We start from the raw sequence: 20,381 nt of genomic DNA on the forward strand, positions 1-20,381 counted from the left end.
TCAAACTAACTCTTTCATGTAAAAATGAAGTGACTTTCACAGGTCACAAAGCCTGGGATGAGAAACCATGTCATCTGAGACTCCCAGGACAGGGAGTTTTCTTTAATAAGTCATTCCTGAATTTAGACAGTTTTTTTCTCTTCATCTTCCTCTCTGCAAAGTAGTGATTTGTTTTTAAAGAAAACTGTTCTCCATATACAAACATGTAACTATTACTCATTTACAGCTGACCTTTGCTGGACTTGTACAGGGCTGCACTTAAGAGTCTGAGAATGGAATGGACACCACTTAGTTCTAGCAGGGATGTTAGATTTAGCAAATAAAAATAGAGTACACCCAGTTGAATTGAAATTTCAACCAAACAACAAATAAGTTTAGTATGACTTGTGATATTTGGGACACACTTAAAAATTATTCATCATATATCTAAAATGGAAACTTAACCAGTGTCCTGTATTTTATCTGATAACCTTATTCTCCCCATTATTCAGCGTAATGTGTTTGGTTTGGTTTTTCATCCTTACCTAAGGTGCTGAGTATCATAGTCCAATTTTCAGGTGGCCACACCCACTTGAGTTAATGTTTTCACTGCATATTCTGCTTTTCTTTGACCTGTTTCATTTAAACTCTTTTTGGTCAGCTCTGATTTTGCCCCATGCACTGTTTTCATTGATGTGTTTCACTGCATCCCTTTGAGTGGGCATCCTGATGCCTGCAGGGCTCTTGCCTGCCTAAACCAACCTATTTGGGCACCAGGTTGCAGGGAACTGGCCAAATGCGGGACTGCTGGAAGCCAGAGCAGTTCCCTGAATGTCCAGCTCTTGCCTTCCCTGGGAGCAGCAGGAGGGCCCAGTGCCTGGGAAGTGACCACCAGAGGGAGTAGCTGCAGTAGGGGCTGAGCTACATGAGCCTCCTCTCTGCCCAGAATGGGGGACCAGTGTTGTGTTGCGGGACTGTACCTCACTAAGGAAGCCCGTGGGGTGCTCTTATCTGATACCGCCACTTTGTTAGTGTTGTGCCAGATCCCTTTTAACCTCAACAGGGGTGACACCATGTCCAAGAGGCTGAAGAAGAGACCCAGAGCCAACACATAAGACGTAGGGTTTTATTAACAGGAGGGTAACTTACAGGGAGGTCTGGTGGCAGCAGGCTGGGCAGGAGAATCACAACCACTTACAAAAAGCATGCTGTTCATCTACTGTTTTGACTTAGCACCCTTCCCTTAACAACCTCCACCTGGCAGCCTTCATTTAATCCCAAACACAGGGCCTTGATCACCTGTACAGCCTGAGTTCCTCAGGACAGTCCGAAGGCTCAGCTCTTCCTCTTAGGTAAGGAATGACTCTCTGGGTTGGTCACCCCCAGATTTCTTAGCTCAGAACTCTGAACACACATTCAGGTGCATCTTCCAAACAGGGTCATTCTCAGGGTATGTCCTGATGCTGTCAGGTGGATCTGCCATATAACCAGTGAATGGAAGCCTCACCCAGAAGCCATCATCCCTAGAAGTGTGGCTTCCTAATTGGAGGAGAATCCTTCCTGTCCATCCAACTTCCACACTGATGTGGAGGCTGGGCAATGGCACTGCGTTCAAACAAGCTGGTGGTCACCTATGCCAAATATTGTAATATGCGTTTTCATGTATTTATGTTTTCTAGAATTGAAAATACTTTGCAGCTGACCCCTGAGCCTACCCATTTCATTCTGAATGCAATTTCAGCACCCCAGTGTAGCTCCCCTGCTCTCCCTCCCAGGCATGGAACAGCCATGGCCCAAGATGAGGCATGTCCAGTGAGTCAGAACTGAATTTGTAGTCCTTTGCTCTCCTGGTCCCCAAACCTTAGTTTGCCCTGCTTTCCCCTGCTTTCCTGTGCCTGGGTTCTCCCAGGCCTGTATCTCACCCCTTGCCTTCATCTTGTGTGCCTGTGCTGTTCTCGGATGCTGCCTGCTTGCCTGCTTTTCAGCCTGTAGTCTCACCATGCAATCCAGCTTCTGAATGTTTGCCTTGCCCTGTCCTGAGCATGCGGTGTGGCCCCAGGGCCTGAGAGCCCCCTGGTTCTGGTACTTCTGTAGGGCTAGCCTCAAGACAGCTCACATCAGCCAGGCATAGCGCAGGGTGAATGGGATTGATTTGATCTGGCTCCAGGGAGTGGGAAGAGAAACCTTTAGAAGGCCAAATCAACCTAGGATTGCTTTGATGAAAAATTCAGGCTTAGATCCTTTATTCTATAAGCCACTTAGTTGGCTTTAACTCTGCGGACAATTTTCTGGTAGCCTTTAAAACAATAATAGGGTTTTCTTATCAATCTGTGTTTCTTTAATAAGGGGAAGGCGCATTAAGACGGGGTCGGGGGCCTGACCAGGTGAACTTATGATCGTCTAATGTTATCCAACCTCATTAACATTTTCACAGCCTTGCTAAAACTTGAAAGTTGGCCAGGAGGATCATTACCATTCAAGTTTTCTCCTCCTAATGAGCCTGAACTTTCCCTGCCATAGCTTACGCCTGATACTTTTCAGCTGTTGTCCCTATTGACTAATGAACATAATCGGTCCTGGGCTATTTTCCAGCCTGCTCCTTTTAGAACCCGCACTCTCTCCACTGGAGCCAGTCTCTTCTCAAGTTCACCTTTGCCTCTTTCTATTTTGTCCTGCATTTTCACCTCTGGTACATAGCAATGTCCTCAACTTCTGACTTGAGCTGTTTTCTTCCAACTTGCTCCAGCCTCTTGGCCTGGCCTGGTCTCACTCTTTCGTTAAGCTAGGCTCCACAACTCCATTTTGTAACCTACTATACATTCCTCTGTGGACACAACATGATAAATCTTGATCTGGTGTCTCAGCCAACCCAGAATAGCCTTTTAACCTAGACTGTAACTGAAAAGCTATGCACACGCAATGGTAACTGGGAAGTGATGTGGCTATCTTGCTAATTAAGGAATGACACCCAAAGGTGATAGAATTGAGTGAGAAATGTGTGTATTTTCCTGGTCGTCAGGGAAAAGTTGGTTTAATTAAAGAAAGATAAGGAGGTAAATGAAGATTTCTGGGGATTCTGAAAGGGGACTTCTGGGTACTTTCAATGTCATTACTGAATGATAAAGCTGTTTATCATTTAAAATTTCATTTTGCAACCTAAGCTTTCATTTGCCCTGATAAAGAGACTCATGGATTTATCAGACAAGACTAATATCTTTGGAGGTTTGCAGCAGCAGTGAAGATGGGGAAAGAAATATTTAGAGAGAGGATAAAATATTTCCTGAGGTAATTGAAGGGAAAAGGACAGAAGTTAAAGAGGGAGACAGATGTTAAAATGGAGAGAAGGAAATTGCTGGACATGATAGAAGTTGAGTTGTGAATGGTAAAAGATGGGTGTGTATATTAGATTTCATAAGTTTCTTGAGGAATATAGGTAAAAAGAAATAATGGGAAGACCTATAGCTTGTAACTAAGATGAGATCCTTTAAAATCAGACTGTCCTGCATTGGAATACTCACTTCTGTGACCTTGGGCTTGTCATTTATCCTAACCTCTTTGTACCTGTTTTACTTGTCTGTAAAGTGAGTCTAAAAATGCCCACTGCTTATCACTGTGAGAAACAAATGAGGTGATGTTTGTAATAGCATGGCACATTTTCTGCAGAATGTAATAAACAGAAGCTGCAATTATTACAAGGATTGTTACTAAACTAATATAAATAGCAACAGTAATCATTACTCTTTCTCTACAACATCTACAATCAGTGCTGTTGTCATGAGGGATGGAGTGGCATTGTGCAAAATTCAGCACTTGTATAAGGCCCTGGGAAGCTGAGCATCCCTTACTTTGGGACTTATGATCATCTAGCAATGGTGATCTTAAGTCCTGGTTCATCTTGGCTAGTATGAATTTACACCTGTTGTCCAAGAGCAGTGCCTTTCTTTATTCTTAAAAGTGTTCCAGTTTGGGTGACAAATCATATCATTTCCTACCTTTGATATTTACTGTCTAAATCAATAAGACAGTATTATTGCATTATTCACAATTTCCAATTTTTTCAAATGGATTGAGTTTCTTGAGGCCACTAAATGTATATGTACATGTAAAAAATATATGTATGTATACACACCCCTATCTAGTGCTCCTTTTGCATTTGCAACAGGGATTAAACGGGACTTACCCCGTGGAAATGTTGGTGACCTCATCCTCCAGTGGCCATTTCTGTAGGACCTGTGCCTTGCCACTGTATGCTGATTGATATAGGTTTTTCACAGAAAAGGGATCTCCAGAGGATGGTGGTCTCAGAGGGGGAGTGGAGACAGGAGCAGAGTGGGTTCTGAAGTGTGGCGCCGTGGATGAGACATTGGGTGGCATCCTTGCCTGGCACTTAGGGCTATGTCCTCTTGGGCCAGTCACTGAACTTCTCAGAGCCTTAGTTTATTTGTGCAGAGAATGAGTCATAGAATAGACCTTGAAGACTTGTTAGAAGGATTGTATTGTGTGGCACATGGTGGGTACTCAATAAATGGGAGGAGACTTGAGTAGGACTACTCACTGAATATTCGTGGGCAGCATCATGTCCTGGCCTCCTTCCTACTCAACTCTTTTCTCCAGTTCTTCCAGCTGTTTTCTGTACACAGTGGTTTCCAAGTCTGCTAGTGATCTATGTCTGCTCGAGTTAAGACAGCTTCTGACCAGGTAGATGGATAGGTCGAATCATTCAGTCTAGAAGTATTCATTAAAGTAGGTGTCAGGCACTGTGCTCAGGGAATTCTCTGCCAAACAACCAGATGCAGCCCCTGCTCTTATGGGACTTGGGGCTGTCAGAGCTGTTTGTAGGGTGCTTTAGAGAGATTTCTTTCCCTCACTCACAAATGTGTCTGTAGAACTTGCCAGAGCTGCAGAACCCAGCATGGGGGAAGGGTCTTCTGACAGTGGGCTTTGGACTTCCTGCCTACCTCGAAGTGAAATCATGTTATTGAAATTGAATATGTGTGATTCAGTCATCAATTCAGCAGTGAAAGGAAAAGCAGCAGCCCGGCAGTCCTGGTGGAGTAAATCATCCCATGAGCACAGAGGAGCAGCAGCCCCTAATAGCTCTTGTAAACACGCTGTCACTCTCAGGGCTGGGCGCGGGCCAGCTGAGCCTCTCCCTGCCGGTGCCTCTCTATTTCTCAGAAATGCTGCCATATCCAGCTGTGACACACATTCTGCATCATTCAAGAAACACTTTTCAAGCCGATCTCCATGACACAGAGATTGTTTCTGATTGCTTCCAGATCAATCAACAAACCTTTTAGGAGCAGCTTCTAGGTGGGTGGAGGCTCAAAGATGCATGAGACACATTTGCATATAAAAGATGTGTGCTAGTTTGCTTTTGCTTTGCTCTAAAGGAATACCTGAGACTGGGCACTTTATAAAGGAAAGAGGTTTAATTGGCTCAAGGTTCTGCAGGCTGTATAGGAAGCGTGGTGCTGGCATCTACTTCAGGCAAGGACCTCAGGAAACTTCCAATCATGGCAGAAGGCAAAAGGGAAGCAGGCATCTCACATGGCCAGAGCAGGAGCAAGAGAAGGAAGGGTGTGCCACACGCTTTTAAACAACCAGATCTTGTATAAACTCAGAGCGAGAACTCATTCTCATTTTCACAGGGACAACACCAAGCCATTTGTGAGGGATCCGCTCCCACGACCTAAACACCTCCCACCAGGCCCCACCTCCAACCCTGGGGATTACATTTCAACATGAAATTTGGAGGGGACAAATATCCCAACCATATTAAGGTACATGGACAAAACCACAGTTACATCCTAGATCCTGTTGCCATAGGTTGAGGACAGCATGGCCCCAGTTTTCCTATTCTTCTCAGTATCCACAGCCTTTACAGTTTGAGTCAAGAGAGTCAGTGTCTCTACCTCTTGAGTCTTGAGTGATTTACTTTGGCCAATAGAATATTATAGAAGTGATAATAAGAAAATTCTGAGTCTGGGCTCCAAGAGGGCTTGCATGAGTGTTCTCTCTCCCCCTCCTTCTCTCTTTTTTCTCTCTGTCTCCCTCTTAGACCTCTACCACTGCCTAAGAACAAGTATAGTAGCCACTACTGCAGGATGAAGGATCGTGTGTAGCAGGGCCTAGACTTCCCAGCCGAGACCATCCTGAATCAGTTAGCCCCAGGCAGACCTGTAAGCTGCCCATAGACAGCATGAGCGAGCCCAGCCTGGATCAACCCACCCAGCCCAGGTCAGCAGGATCCCAAGCTTACCCAGAGATGTGAGAAATAAAAAACAGTGGTGGTTTTAAACCAAAAAAAAAAAAAACAAAAAACCCCAAAGATGCACGGGGGCTGTTGAACCCCTGTTGTGTGCCCAGCTCTGCATATGGACTGTCACGGGCACTCACAGCAGCTGCCCCTTGTTAGCTCCATTTCACAGATGAGGAAGCCAAAGCTTGGGATGTCAAGCGACTTCTCCAAGGTCAGGCAGCTCAGAGTTGGACCCATCAGGGCTGGATATGTAGGCTGCATGCTTTGCTTGGCACTGCCTGCTTGGCGCCGTCTCCCGTCACTCTGTGTCCTCTCCTGGGCAGTGAGCTGTAGTCCTCTATTTCCTACTTCCTCTGCACCATGGGGCCATTTCTCATCCACATTTACCTCTTCTAGGTCCTCAACTCACAGGCAGCTGTTGTAAAACCCCATTTAATTACTACTATGCACAGAGAACTCAGGGCCCCAATAAATATGCAGGTAGACAAGTAGCCAGCATGGTCTAAGGCAGAGGCCCTGTGTGGTAATGGAAGGAGAGGCTTCTACTCCTCCCCTTAGCACAGCTGCCACCATCTTCTCTCACCTGGACCATCCAGCAGTCTGTAACGGTGTCCTTTTAGTCTTTTGCCCACACAGGCTAATGGTATTTTAAAATGTGAATCCAAGTCAACCCCCAAGTCACAACCCTCTAGTGGCTGTTTGCCACACTTGGAATAAAATGTACGGTCCTCATCAAGGACTCCAAAGCCACATATGAGCTGGCACCTTCTTCCCTGCCACCCTGACCTCATCTCTTTTCTTCTCTCTCTCACTTTCCTGCCCCAGTCCGACCGGCCCCTAGCTGGTCCTTAAACTTTATGCAGCATGTCTCAGGCCTTTGCAGTTGTTTTCCCTCCGGGAAGCTGCATGATTACCCTATTTAGAGGAGCCCTCCCTTGCATCCTTCCCCAAATGCTGCTCCCCCTCCCTCTTTATTCCCCAAATTTATCATAGTAGAGATAATTTATCGACTGATATGTCCTTCTCTTCCACTAGAATGCAAGCTCCACAAGGGCAAAATCTTCGTTTTTTTGACTCCTCTATTTCCCATGTCTAGAACAATATCTGCATATAGTCAACATGCAACAAATGTTTATATTTAAGTCCCATATTTATAAGTAACATGTTTTGAGTGCATATCATATGCCAGGCATAGGGCAAAGTTATTTCTATTATGTAAACCTCACAAAAATCCAATAGAATGAGTCCCTCTTCATCATATTCCCATTTTGTAGACGAGGACCCTGGAGCACTGACCCTGCATATCTTGCTCAAGATCATGCAGCTGGTTAGTGTTGGAGCTGGGGGTGGTTTGATTCCAGATTGGAAGCCCTTACATACTATCCCAGGTGACCAATTGCTGCCATCACTCAAGCAGTCCGGGGAAGAATTCTCCCTGTAAAGATTGCCTGTGCCCTGAAGCTCCTAGTATTTCCCCTGAACTTCGGTTCTTTGCCTGTTGACATCTTCCGTGCATCTAACACTCAACTGTTTAAGAGCAAAAACCAATTTATTATTATGTGTAAAAAATATAGGGCTCAAAGAAGGCACAAGTAGACAATCAGCAAGCCCAGAGCAAGGCAGAGATGTCACATGTCACAGAAGGAGCACTGCGGTAGGAGTCCTTTTGGACTGAGCCACCCTGTCTGGCACGTCTCTGCTTGGTGGCCTAGTCTGCACAGCTCTCGTCTCTTACCTTCTGTCTAGAAGGCTTTGAGGGAAGTCACTTTGTCCCTGTCCACTGAAATGAGGGATCCTGTAGGAGAGATGCCTATGTCATATTTGGAATTGGACTTAGTTATCCCCTAGGGCTCCTTCAGCTCCAGGAGTTCCAGATTGTAAGGCAGTAAGTCCAGTAAGAGAAAGGCAAAGGAAGGCAGAATTTTCCAAGCAAACCACAGTAAGGGGCTGTGAAACGGAAAGGAAATGAGAGAAGGAAGGACATAGTGCGGAAAGAGGATGAAAGAGAGGAGAGGTCAGGTGAAGGTGAGAATGAAAGAGAGGAAGAAAGCAATGAGGGAACAAAAGCAAAAAAAGAGAGCAAGAGGGAGAAAAATTTTGACCTGTGTATCTCTGCATGTGTGTGTGTGTGTGTGTGTGTGTGTGTGTGTGAGAGAGAGAGAGAGAAAGAGAGAGAGAGAGAGAGAGGAGACATACACACAGTGGAGGAAGTTGACTGGACGCCAGGAAGACAACCAAGCTCCTTCTGCCCTCGCCCTCTACTTCTGTACCCCACAGCAGAGGGAAGATCATGCCTCCAGCCCTTCCATCTTGAAATGCTCCTTTTTGCTCTGGGTTCTCCATGTTCTTCCACGTGTCTCTAGTACGTCTCCCTTTCTGACTCCTCCCCATCCCCTCTTTTCCTTTCTCCCACATGTGAGCGGCCCCCACCCTGCAGCCTCACTGTCTCCTGGACACGATCTCCACTGGTGGTTGCTAAGTCAGCATCTCCAGGCTGCTTTCTGGGTATGTGTCTGCTCATTTGCACGGGGGCCTGCTCTTGGTTTCATGCTGTGTTGTTGCTGTCTTGAAATTCTTAATGACTTTTGAGCATGAAGCCTGCATTTTCATTTTGCACTCAGCCTTATAAACTCTGAAGTCCATCCCGCCCCAGAGCCCAGAAACCCACTGTTGGGTCTGAAGGAACAGAGAGCTGTCAGAATCCAAAGGCAGGGGGTGGTCAGAGGAAGGGAGGCTCAGACGAGAAGGAAGAGCTGCAGAGCAACTTAGAGACAGGGGAGCAGATTCCTGGGACCAGGTGAGCCAGGTCATCAGGCAAGGCAGGAGAGGTAGGCCCAGGACACGCAGTGACAGAACTCACAGTGCCTCCACCACTTTGGGTCTGGCTGTGTGGAGCCCTCTCTGTCTAGGTGGGCAGGGAAAGGGGCTGGAACAGTTGGAGCTGATGTTACTTGACACCAGTTTCTGAATGAAGCTTTTCATCCACCGTTGATTTCAGCTCCTAATTGCTCTCCTCAAAGTCACTGGCTCTCCATTACCCTCTGGATGCTCTGATGTCCTCTGGACTTTGTTCAAAAAAGAGCTGGAAAAGGTCAGGTCCAGGAGGAACTCAGACTCATACTGGGCACATTCTTGGTTGACCCTGGTTCTACTTTCTTTTAAAACAAATTTTTTTTTATTTCCATAAGTTTTGGGGGAGCTGGTGGTATCTGGTTACATGAATAGGTTCTTTAGTGGTGATTTGTGAGTTGTTGGTACACCCGTCACCCAAGCAGTATACACTGAACCCAATTTGTAGTCTTTTATCCCTTCCCCTCTTCCCAGTCTTTCCCCGAGTCCCCAAAGTCCATTGTGTCATTCTTCTGCCTTTGCATCCTTGTAGCTTAGCTCCCATTTATGAGTGAGAACATACGATATTTGGTTTTCCATTCCTGAATTACTTCACTTAGAATGATCCCATGTAATCTACAATCCCACCACCCTGGTTCTACTTTCATTTTCTCCAACCTGAGGAGGCCCTGGTCCCTGTTTGCTAATAGAGACCAGACAGCACTTACTGCTCCTGCAAGCACAGTGCTTGTCCCTCGGTAGGGCCGGTCTCTCTGCATCCTTTAAACATCAAATTACTCAAACTTCCAAATTTTCCATTTTGCAATTGGACAAAGGATTTTGGATCATCCCACCAACGCAATGATTTGGGCATGTGACTACACGCTGGAATTTGGATGAACCTGAAAAAGAATTCAGACTTCAGGAGGCAAGATTTTGCATTAAAATTGGAAGTGCAGTTCACAGCATTGCCCTTGTTTGTTTCGGCTGCGCTGGCTCCTGGCTGTCAGCTGCCTCCCCTTGGGCATGCTGATAAATTGCTCCCGAGCATTTTTCAGGCTGGTAGAAAATGGATGAGTCACAGGGTTTGGGGAGCCTAACTGCAAGCTTGTAAAATGGGCAGGTTTCAGAAGGAGGTGGCGTTCAGGTGAGGGGCACACCCAGCGGTCTCTCAGCATCTCTGTTCCTGAGGACAGGACAGCCTGGGCAAGACCCAGATGGTGTGGCAATATCTAGGTTTCTTTCAGAGGAACAATGGGACCTAAGTGGTCCCCTTTCTAACACCAAAACTGATCCCTTATGTTTATGGGCTCCTTTTGGGAAGCTGGGTGAGTGCCAGGTCCTGACTGAATTTAGGAAGGCACTTTGTGAACGAGTGGATGGCGGAATAGCCCGTGGTCAACCTGGGAAGAAGTCCTTGGTTGAGGGATCCTACTGTATGCCCTGCCATGGGGTAATGAGCTTCCTGGGACATCACTCCAGTGGTGGCTTCTGGCCTCTTCTCTTTTCTCCCAGAGGTACTTGGAAGATGCTTTGTGGGACTCAGAGGATGGGGGTAAGCAGACGCAGGAAGGATTGCAACTTTGCCCCCGGTTGATTAAGCCATCCTCCTCCTCTTCTCTTGGTCCAGGCCAGCTTTGATGCATTTCTTTCCTTCCTGTCTCAGTGCCTGCTTCTCACTGAGCCTGACAGTTCATCACCCCATCGGGATGGAGGAGACAAATGACAGCAGTAACGTGAACTGAGCGGGATTAGATAAAACCAAAGAGCTATCACACACAACAGTGGACAGTCGTTTAAAAGGAAATCCATCTCATTGTTGCCCAAGGCCTCTCAGGAAGAAAAAGACATCTTCCTGTTGAGAGTTCAGCTTTTACTTTTGGGTGTCAAGCCTCCAAGAAGCTCAGGCCCTGCTGCTCCAGGGAGGCTGTGATCCCAGGCTGTGATCCTGGGTTGCCACACTGCGTGTGCTTAAATCCCAGCACTGGCACTCAGGGTCTGCCCGTCCCGGGGTAAGGTATCACATTCAACCTCTCAGAGACTCCATTTCTTCATTTGTAAAATGGGAATTATAACAGTGTTTCCTTCATAGGGCTATTGTGAAGAACTGAGGGAATACAAGCAAAGTGCTTACTACATAACAGGGATGCAATAAATGATAAGTACGGTGATTAGAGGGCAGATTCAGACTGTCTAACCTGTGTGTAGACAAATACACTCTCACAAACACAGAATGTCACCTTCCTTAAGTGGCCTTGTGGTAAATAACAAGAATGTTTAATGCTGTTTCTGAGATCTTGGCCTCCTCCCTGTCCCTCTCTATAGAAGGAAGATAAAGGTGGCAATCCCATCTTTTTATTTTTTAGAACAGCTTTTTTGAGATATAATCTACATACCATACCGTCTACCCATATGACAAGTAAAGATCATCAATGGTTTTAGTGTATTCTCAGGGTTATACAACCAGCACCATAATCTAATTTTAGAACATCTTTGACCTCCAAAAGAAACCCTATACCATTAGCATTCAATTCCCATGCCCCACTCAGCTCCAGGTGACCACTAATCTGCTTTCTGTCTCCACACAGTTGCCTATTCTGGACATTTCATATAAATAGAATCATACAATACGTGGCCTCTTGCGGCTGGCCTCTTTCATTTACCATGATGTTCTCAAGGTTGGTCTATGCCATAGCATGTGCCAGTACTTTGTTCCTTTTTATTAGCAAACAATATTCCATTGTATGGATATGCTGCCTTTGTTTACCCATGCATCAGCTGAGGGATGTTTGTTTTGTGTCTGCTTTATTATTCGTCCTCCAGCCTCACCTTAACCTAGGGGCCCCATTGTTGCCCTGTCTGCTGGGGGCAGTGGTAAGCTGCTGAGTTCAGAAACGTTGTCCCAGAACTGTCTTTAGTGTGGCTTCTTTGCAGGGGGAGGTAGAACAGGAGTAGCTCTGCACTATTCAAAGTGCATTTGCTATTAGTTATGGACCTTTTTTTTTTTTTTTTTTGAGACAGAGTCTTGCTTTGTCACCCAGGCTACAGTAGAGTGACGTGATCTCTGGAGTGCAGTGGTGCAATCTGGGCTCACTGCAACCTTCGCCTGCTGGGTTCAAGCTATTCTGGTGCCTTAGCCTCCCGAGTAGCTGGGATTACAGACATGTACCACCCCACATGGCTAATTTTTGTATTTTTAGTAGAGACGGGATTCCACCACGTTGGCCAGACTGGTCTCAAACTCCTGGCCCCAAGTGATCCACCTGCCTTGGCCTCCCAAAGTACTGGGATTACAGGCGTGAGCCATCACGCCCGGCCAATTATGGCCTTTTTTTTAGTGTACAGCCTTTGCCTTCTCTCAGAAGCAACTGGAAAATGGGGGCCTGCTGGTCTGGGCTCCAGAGTTCTGACCAGTTTCCAGTTTGGGGAGTGAACTTGGAATCCCTTTCTGGGCAGAGCTTGGGGAAAGGAAAAGAATCAGTCTTGAGGCAGGAGGAAGGGGAGGCTCCTGAACTTTGTTTCAGGTACAGAGAAGGAGAGTCAAGGCCCACAGGAAGAAAAAGCAGGTTCCAGAATCAGGGGCCTGTGTCCGCAGCCTTCCTGCCTGCTCCTCCCCGAGATTGTAGGTCACAGGAAGAGTAACAGTGTGCATGCCCAGACTACCTGACTCACCTTCGCCACTGAGTGACATAAGTCCCTGAGCACTTCCGAGCCTTAATCCTTGTCTGGAAAATGGGGTGAGACATGCCCATTTTATAACATTTTAATGAAAATTAAGTGAGCTGATAGTGGTAAAAGCAGAGCACTGTATGGAAGTGACAAAGGTTTATTTTTTGCTGTGCAAGTTGGCTCCAACTCTTAAGTCCTCCCTCTGCTAGAGGGGTAGGCTCTCCTGTCTTTGAAACTGGGTAAACTGAGGCATGGAACGCCACCTCAGTCACAGAGCTACCATGGGCAGAGCCAGGGACCCTGTTTTACAGCAGACCCGATGCCCTGAGCAGACCCTGCTTTTCTGAGCGAGTGCACCTCTGCCCGCACAAAACCCTCCCAGAAGAGGATGCTCAAAGTCTGCAAAGTCTGGGGATGTCATGAAGACAGCCTGAGTCTCTCAGTGACCCCTGTGCCTCTGCACTCAGCACGGTATTCCCACACTCTCAGGGCTTCTCTTGGGGCTCTCATCTTCTCTTTGGCCCCTGTGAGGACATGGATCCCTTGATCCTGGGCTCACTGCATGGCTGAAAGTTCAGAGGTTCCTACTGCCGTTCCTCTCTGCAGCACGGAGCACTGAGACTGACTATGGGAATCTCCTGTTAGGCCCCCTGCCCTTGCCTATGTGACAAATAAGGGGACTAAGGCCAGGGAGGCTGGGTGATGGGGTGAGAGGGCCCGGGGCTGGTGGGAGGTAATGGCAGGGCAGATACGATAGTCCCCGAGGGATGATGGTGCCAAGACTGCTGGGGGAAGGAAAAGGAGACTTTTGGCTGAGGAAGGCTGTCCTGGTCCCACTGTGTCACTGGTGTTACAGAGGGTAGGGAAAGGCTGATGTCCAGGCCCCTGGGCAATGTCGGGGTGAGGTAGGTGGGTGTGCAGCAGCCTGCCCCTGTCCCAGCTTGGCTGGGTCTGGAAATTGCATTTTCCACAGCCTGGGCAGCTTTCCATGTGACTAGATTTCTCCTTTCTATTTCTGGAGGGCAGCCCAGCTCAGGAGGCTGGCATTGTGTGGCACTGTGGGGGCAGGCTGGCCTTGGTTGGGGGTGGGGGGCTCCCAGTGGTGGCAGTGGCGGCCTGGGCAGGCATCTCTGTGCACCTGCAACTGAGCCCTGGGGGCTGCCTGCTCTGTGCTCCGGCTCTTCACAGAAACCAATATTTGCAGCTGGGTTTATCTTTCCACTGGGATCCCGGGGATGATGATGTTTTGGCCGAGATGTACTTCATGTCCAACTCCTGTCAGCATTTCTGAGGGAAGAGTGCTCATTAAAGTCTTCCCTGCACAGCCCCTCCCTGCTCGCTCGGCCTGAGTGACACAAATAAGCCCCTTGTTTCTTTTTCACCAGCAAACCTAGACCCTTAGAGATAGCTGGACACCACTGCCCCCCCACGCCCTTTCACAGCTGCTGGAGTCTCCAGCGGAGCCGATGAGTAACGGCCCTGTCGAGGCCCAGCCTTGCTCCTCTGGCTTCTGACAGGCACCTGGGTGCTCTACAACTGGGAGGCTGCTAGGAATTCTTCAACGGTCTCCCTTAAGGGTAATGCCCTGGCCCCTGGGGGCACCTAAAACTAGCTCAGCTGAGGAGCCAATGCAAAGCATAGAACAGCAGGCACATGCAGAATGGAACCTCCATGGGATGGAAAGGGGCAACAGAGCCATGCAAAACGGCCCTGCTGTGTGTGCCTCCTCCTCTAGGCACCTACAGCTATGATCTCATCTCTCCCATATATCAACCCTGCAGGCAAGGTAAGGTAAGAATCAAGTAAGAATCAGAGAAGTTGAGTCACTTGCTCTAGGTCACACAGCTAGGAAGAGGGTGGGACAGGGACTGGAATCCTGACTTCTCACCGTGCCCTACTGTCCTCCCATGGGTTAAGTTTTTGAATGGTCTCTGGGGGATACTTGGGTAAGTCACAAGGCATGAATATATTCCGAGCTGGAACTCAAACCCAGGTGTGCCTCTTGACTTCTGTCGGGCTCTTCATTCTCCTCGAACACCCAGCAGGAGGGATTTGTAGGAGGGTTAGTTATGGTCTGTCTCAAGGTCAGAGGCTGCCCAGCACGATTTGAATGTGATGCTTTCCATAGTGCTTCAAGCCACACATAACTTTTTCAGTACAGTCTGCAAATCTGAGGCCCTGCCGTACCGTCATCAAGTTGACCCGGCAGGAAGGTGTGCAGCAGCATCCGCCCATTCCAAGGCCCTCCTCTTGGCCTCTTGCTGGCCCTGACTCCCTTCCTCGGCACGATGCCATCTGCTCATCATCTTGTCTGCTCATCTTTGCCAGGCACTAAGCTGCACGCTGTACCTGTAGCATTTAATTTGCTTTAATTCTTACCACTTTCCTGAAAAGTATTCTCCTCATTTTCAGAGATGCAGAAAATGGATCTCTGAGGGCGCTACTGACTTGTTCAAGTTCACATCACTGTTCCATCAGTGGAGTGACTGGGACAGACCCACAGGAGTGCTTTTCTCACTGTCATCTCAGCCCTCAGTAGAGCAGGAGCGAGGAAGCGGGAGGCTTGAAGCAAGAGTGTGAAACATCAGATATCACCTCTGCCCTCAGGGCTCTGGAGACCTTAAGCATCCACATAATGTTTAAAGTAATAAAACAAGATGGATATCTGGGCTGTATATTCTGTGGGTGAACAGAGCTGGGAGGTCTTCTGGGCTGATCTGGAGAGGAGAGACCAGTTTTGGGCCTGCTTCCAGCCACTCCTCCATCTCCCCCACTTTTCATCACCCGAGGAGAAGCTCAGCCAGCCTGAAAGTGTGAGTGCTTCATATGCCGGCAAGGAGGGAGGAGACACATCACTTTAAACATGCGAAGAGTTTTTTTACCACTCTTTCCCTTCTTATCTTTGTTTATTCTGGAGATCAATACAGACAATGGGAAAGTTATTCCCAGGAGAAGACCTGGCTATGTAGTTTTAAAATATACTTATTTCTTCTTCCCCAGTCTCCCTCACCACCCCCTATTGCATTTATTGAGAGCAGAGCCATTTCTGAGAAGTGACATCACGTAGTGGTGTTCGGTTGGTGAGCTCTGACTGCTGGTGTCTATCTCCAGGTGCACTTGTGTCTGGTGAGATCCAATAAGATGATCTCACTTCTGCCAGCCCAGCCGAAAATCAGCGATATATTTGTGTCATATATTTTGGCCTGTGAACATCCAGTCTTGGGTATTCCATAAATTGAATAATCTAAGAGAATTACAATAGATGTTCATTTTCAAATGTTTCCTTCAGTGGAATCCCTTGAGTTAAATTTAGTCCCCAGATATGAACTGGGTAAAAGTGGAGTTCCTTTGGTTTTGGGGGACAGGGTTTGGGACAACACAACCATAGACTCCAGGCCTCTGAGGGAGGTCTGGAAAGCACTGGGGTAGTTGACTGGAAGTCAGTTTCTAGATCTAATATTTTAAAAATTTACCATCTTATATTATTCTCCTCTGTTTTGTGCCTGTGACTGGACTTTCCTGGGAGCCAGTGACAGCTGTGTGGGCAGAGACATTCTTTTACATTTAAGTTGTGTCCCTGCACACAGGAGGAGCACAACAGCAGATTTATACCCAGTTGAATTTCAGTCTCTATCCCTACTCAAATCAAGTGTTTGCAGCAGTTTGTCTGGTAGAGAGAGCCAATAGCCACCAGTCTAGATGTGATGTCTACTCTGCATGCTCATGGAGCCGGCCACGAGCCTTGCTGTCTCTCCTTCTTTGCCATCTGTAAAAGCAAACTCTTTGCCCAACAGGATGAAATCCTCAATTGGAAGTCCCCTCTGTAGGGCTGTCTTCTCAAATCTTTTCCATCCAGGCAAAATTATACCTCTGTACTACCAGGAAGAAATGCAATTAATTTTCAAGAATTTATTGAAACTTACACGAATAATAGACAAGCAGAGAGCCAAATCGTGAGTGAACTCCCATTCAGAATTGTTACAAAGAGAATATACCTCAGAATACAACTTACAAGGGACATTAAGGACCTCTTCTAGGAGAACTACAAACCACTGCGCAAGGAAATAAGAGGACACAAACAAATGGAAAAATATTCCATGCTCATGGATAGGAAGAATCAATATTGTGAAAATGGCGATACTGCCCAAAGTAATTTATAGATTCAATGCAATTCCCATGAAGCTACTATTGATTTTCTTCACAGAATTAGAAAAAACTACTTTAAATTTCATACGGAACCAAAAAAGAGCCCATATAGCCAAATCAATCCTAAGCAAAAAGAACAAAGCTGGAGGCATCACACTACCTGACTTCAAACTATACTACAAGGTTACAGTAACCAAAACAGCATGGGACTGGTACCAAAACAAATATATAGACCAATGGAACAGAGTAGAGGCCACATAAATAACACCAGACATCCACAACCATCTGATCTTTGACAAACCTGACAAAAACAAGCAATGGGGAAAGGATTCCCCATTTGATAAATGGTGCTGGGAAAACTGGCTAGCATATACAGAAAACAGAAACTGGACCCTTTCCTTACACCTTATACAAAAATTAACTCAAGATGGATTAAAGACTTAAACATAAAACCCAAAACCATAAAAACCCTAGAAGAAAATCTAGGCAATACCATTCAGGACATAGGTATGGGCAAAGACTTCATGACTAAAACACCAAAAGCAATTGCAACAAAAGCCAAAATTAACAAATAGGATCTAATCAAACTAAAGAGCTTCTGCACAGCAAAAGAAACTATCATCAGAGTGAACAAGCATCCTACAGAATGGGAGAAAATTTTTTCAATCTATCCATCTGACAAAGATCTAATATCGAGAATCTACAAGGAACGTAAGCAAATTTACAAGAGTGAAACCAAACAACCCCATCAAAAAGTGGGTGAAGGACATGAACAGACACTTCTCAAAAGAAGACATTTATGTAGCCAATAGACACATGAAAAAAAGCTCATCATCACTGGTCATTAGAGAAATGCAAATCAAAACCACCATGAGATACCATCTCATTCCAGTTAGAAGGGCAATCATTAAAAGTCATGAAACAACAGATGCTGGAGAGGATGTGGAGAAATAGGAACACTTTACACTGTTGGTGGGAGTGTAAATTAGTTCAACCATTGTGGAAGACAGTGTGATGATTCCTCAAGGATCTAGAACTAGAAATACCATTTGACCCAGCAATCCCATTACTGGGTATATAACCAAAGGATTATAAATCATTCTACTATAAAGACACATGCACATGTATGTTTATTGCAGCACTATTTACAATAGCAAAGACTTGGAACCAACCCAAATGCCCATCAATGATAGACTGGATAAAGAAAATGTGGCACATATATACCACAGAATACTATTAAGCCATAAAATGAATCAGTTCATGTCCTTTGCAAGAACATTGATGAAGCTGGAAACCATAATTCTCAGCAAACTAACACAGGAACGGAAAACCAAACACCATATGTTCTGAGTCATAAGTGGGAGTTGAACAATGAGAACACATGGACACAGGGAGGAGAACCTCACACATTGGGGCCTGTTGGGAGGTGCGGGGCAAAGAGAGGGAGAGCATTAGGACAAATACCTAATGCATGCAGGGCTTAAAACCTACATGATGGGTTGATAGGTGCAGCAAACCACCATGGTACATGTATACCTATGTAACAAACCTGCATGCTCTGCACATGTATCCCAGAACTGAAAGTAAAATTAAAAAAAAAATTAGTATGATTTGATAACAACAACAACAACAACAAGAATTTGTTGAAACTCTCTGTTTTAGGTACTATATTTTAATATAGTGGCACTGTATTTTAATATATTGGCCGGGGTATGAATACATGTAAAGTGTGATCCTGTCTTCAGGGGTTTGTTCAGTGCTCATGGTAGCAGTAGGCACCTGGGGGAGGATGAGAGGGTTAGAAGATGTGCTAATATGCTCTCAGCAGGTGGAGAATAGGCTTCAAGGACTTTATTCTGAAAAGGACAAGGAACTAAGTTTAAAAGATAAGGAATAAAGGGAAGAACATACTAAGCAGGGGAAATAGCATGAGCCAACACTTGCAAGCATTGCTGCGCCTGCCTTTTTTCTTGAGGTTGCACAGTGGTCTGGGGTACTTGGAGTATCAGGTTTCTTAGGGAAAGTACCTGGAGTTGATAGTGGCCACAGAGTTGGGAAACCAAGTAGGAAAGGCCATATGAGCTGCAGGATGATGAGTTTGTTTCCATGAAATTTATGGTCATTGTTCAGTTTTAGGAAGATCACTCTGATGATATTTTAGAGAGTGCATGTTGGAGTGAGGAAAAAGGGGGCTCAGGTGCCTTTGGGAGTGATCATGGGAAGCCAGACTGAGGTGGCATGATTTTATTTTAAATGAGAGAGAGGAAGAGGGTGGATGCCAGAGGTTTTGGAAGTAAAATTAATAAACCTATAACAGATTTGATGGTTGTGAAAGAGAAATTAAGGAAGAGGCCACATTTCTGGTTTGAGAAACTGAATGGAGACAGGAACTTGCTATTGAAATTGGAGTTGGGTGGAGAATGAGCATCTTGGTTATGGGAGGTGGAGATGAGGCTGTAGATGAGTTGTGTTTGAGGCATCTGTAGGTCATCCAAATGGGATGTCTGATAAGGAGTTGAGCTCAGGAAGAAGGCCAGGTTCATGGGTGGTAACTGACTGCCTGGCTGTGGCTGGACAATCCAGGGATCACTTGAATGGCAGAAGAGAAACACCAACAATTAAAAAGGAAAGAGAAGGGAAGATCAGGAATGCAGAAGGAAGAACTGGAGGAAGTCCTGCCTTCTCTTCAAAGCCTCCTAGGAAGAAAGTCTGCCAATCAGAAAGCAGCCTCTGTCAGTCCTGTGGCCATAGAAGCCCATCACACTGCTGTGTCCTGGGGCTTCCCTAGAAAAGTCCTGGTTGGGTGGAGCACTGGCAAGATGAAGGACAATGCAAAAGAGAGCCAGGTGGTTCTGCAGAATTGGCTGTCTTCGGGCCCCTCACTGGCTTCCCTTGGTGAGAGGTGACCTGGTGGGCACCAAGCACCGAAACTAATTGAGAGAGCTGTTTAACTTAAACACATCACCCCAGCTGCGCCGTGGCTGGGCCCCTGGTGTCATGTTGACAGCCGCTAGCCGATTAAAGGTGCAGCTAGACTGGCGAGGCACCATTCTGAGGAGCTGCTATTACAGCATTTAATAGCAGGACTGTAGTTAATGGTTAGCAAATGTTTTATGAACAGGTTCCCCATGCTCTGTGAAGGCTGATTCAGTCTATTCAGAATGGAATTGCCTTCCCCTATTAAGCTTAGGAGTGTATAATCAATTCTTTCCCTCCGCTGAAGGATTTTCCCTGTGGCAGAGTGGGACATTGGCCCTGTTTAAGATAAATAGGGCTTGTTCTGAAGAAAAGTCCTTGGTGGTGGGCTTGTGTGTGTCCAGGGATCTTGTGTGGATTTTTGGCAAAGTGGAGACCAGAGTGACTTGTTTCTTTTGGGTAGAGATAGACAGTCTGGAAAAGCTGAATGGTTATAATAAATTCTGCTCAGCCTGGCAGAGAGAACCCTGACCTAGGACCTCCTTGGTTCTGATCCTAGCTGGGGTACTGGTTTCCTCTT

The 20,381-nt window shown here is 46.3% G+C and overlaps 1 protein-coding gene across 4 annotated transcripts in view; it reads left to right on the forward strand.

Annotated features, from left to right (window-relative positions):
• The window catches only part of GALNT14 (polypeptide N-acetylgalactosaminyltransferase 14), a 228,318-nt gene that overhangs the window by 57,694 nt on the left and 150,243 nt on the right, over positions 1 to 20,381 (forward strand). Inside the window, exon 2 of one of the 4 annotated variants that reach the window (XM_011960559.1) lies at positions 1,659 to 1,791. The exons of the other annotated variants lie outside the window; for them this stretch is intronic. Coding sequence (XP_011815949.1) covers positions 1,768 to 1,791 — 24 coding nt within the window. The 5' untranslated portion in view covers positions 1,659 to 1,767. The remainder of the gene's footprint in view (positions 1 to 1,658; positions 1,792 to 20,381) is intronic. 4 annotated transcript variants of the gene reach the window in all.

Source organism: Colobus angolensis, unplaced genomic scaffold (genome assembly GCF_000951035.1).
Source record: "Colobus angolensis palliatus isolate OR3802 unplaced genomic scaffold, Cang.pa_1.0 Scaffold515, whole genome shotgun sequence".
Classification (NCBI taxonomy): Eukaryota; Metazoa; Chordata; class Mammalia; order Primates; family Cercopithecidae; genus Colobus; species Colobus angolensis.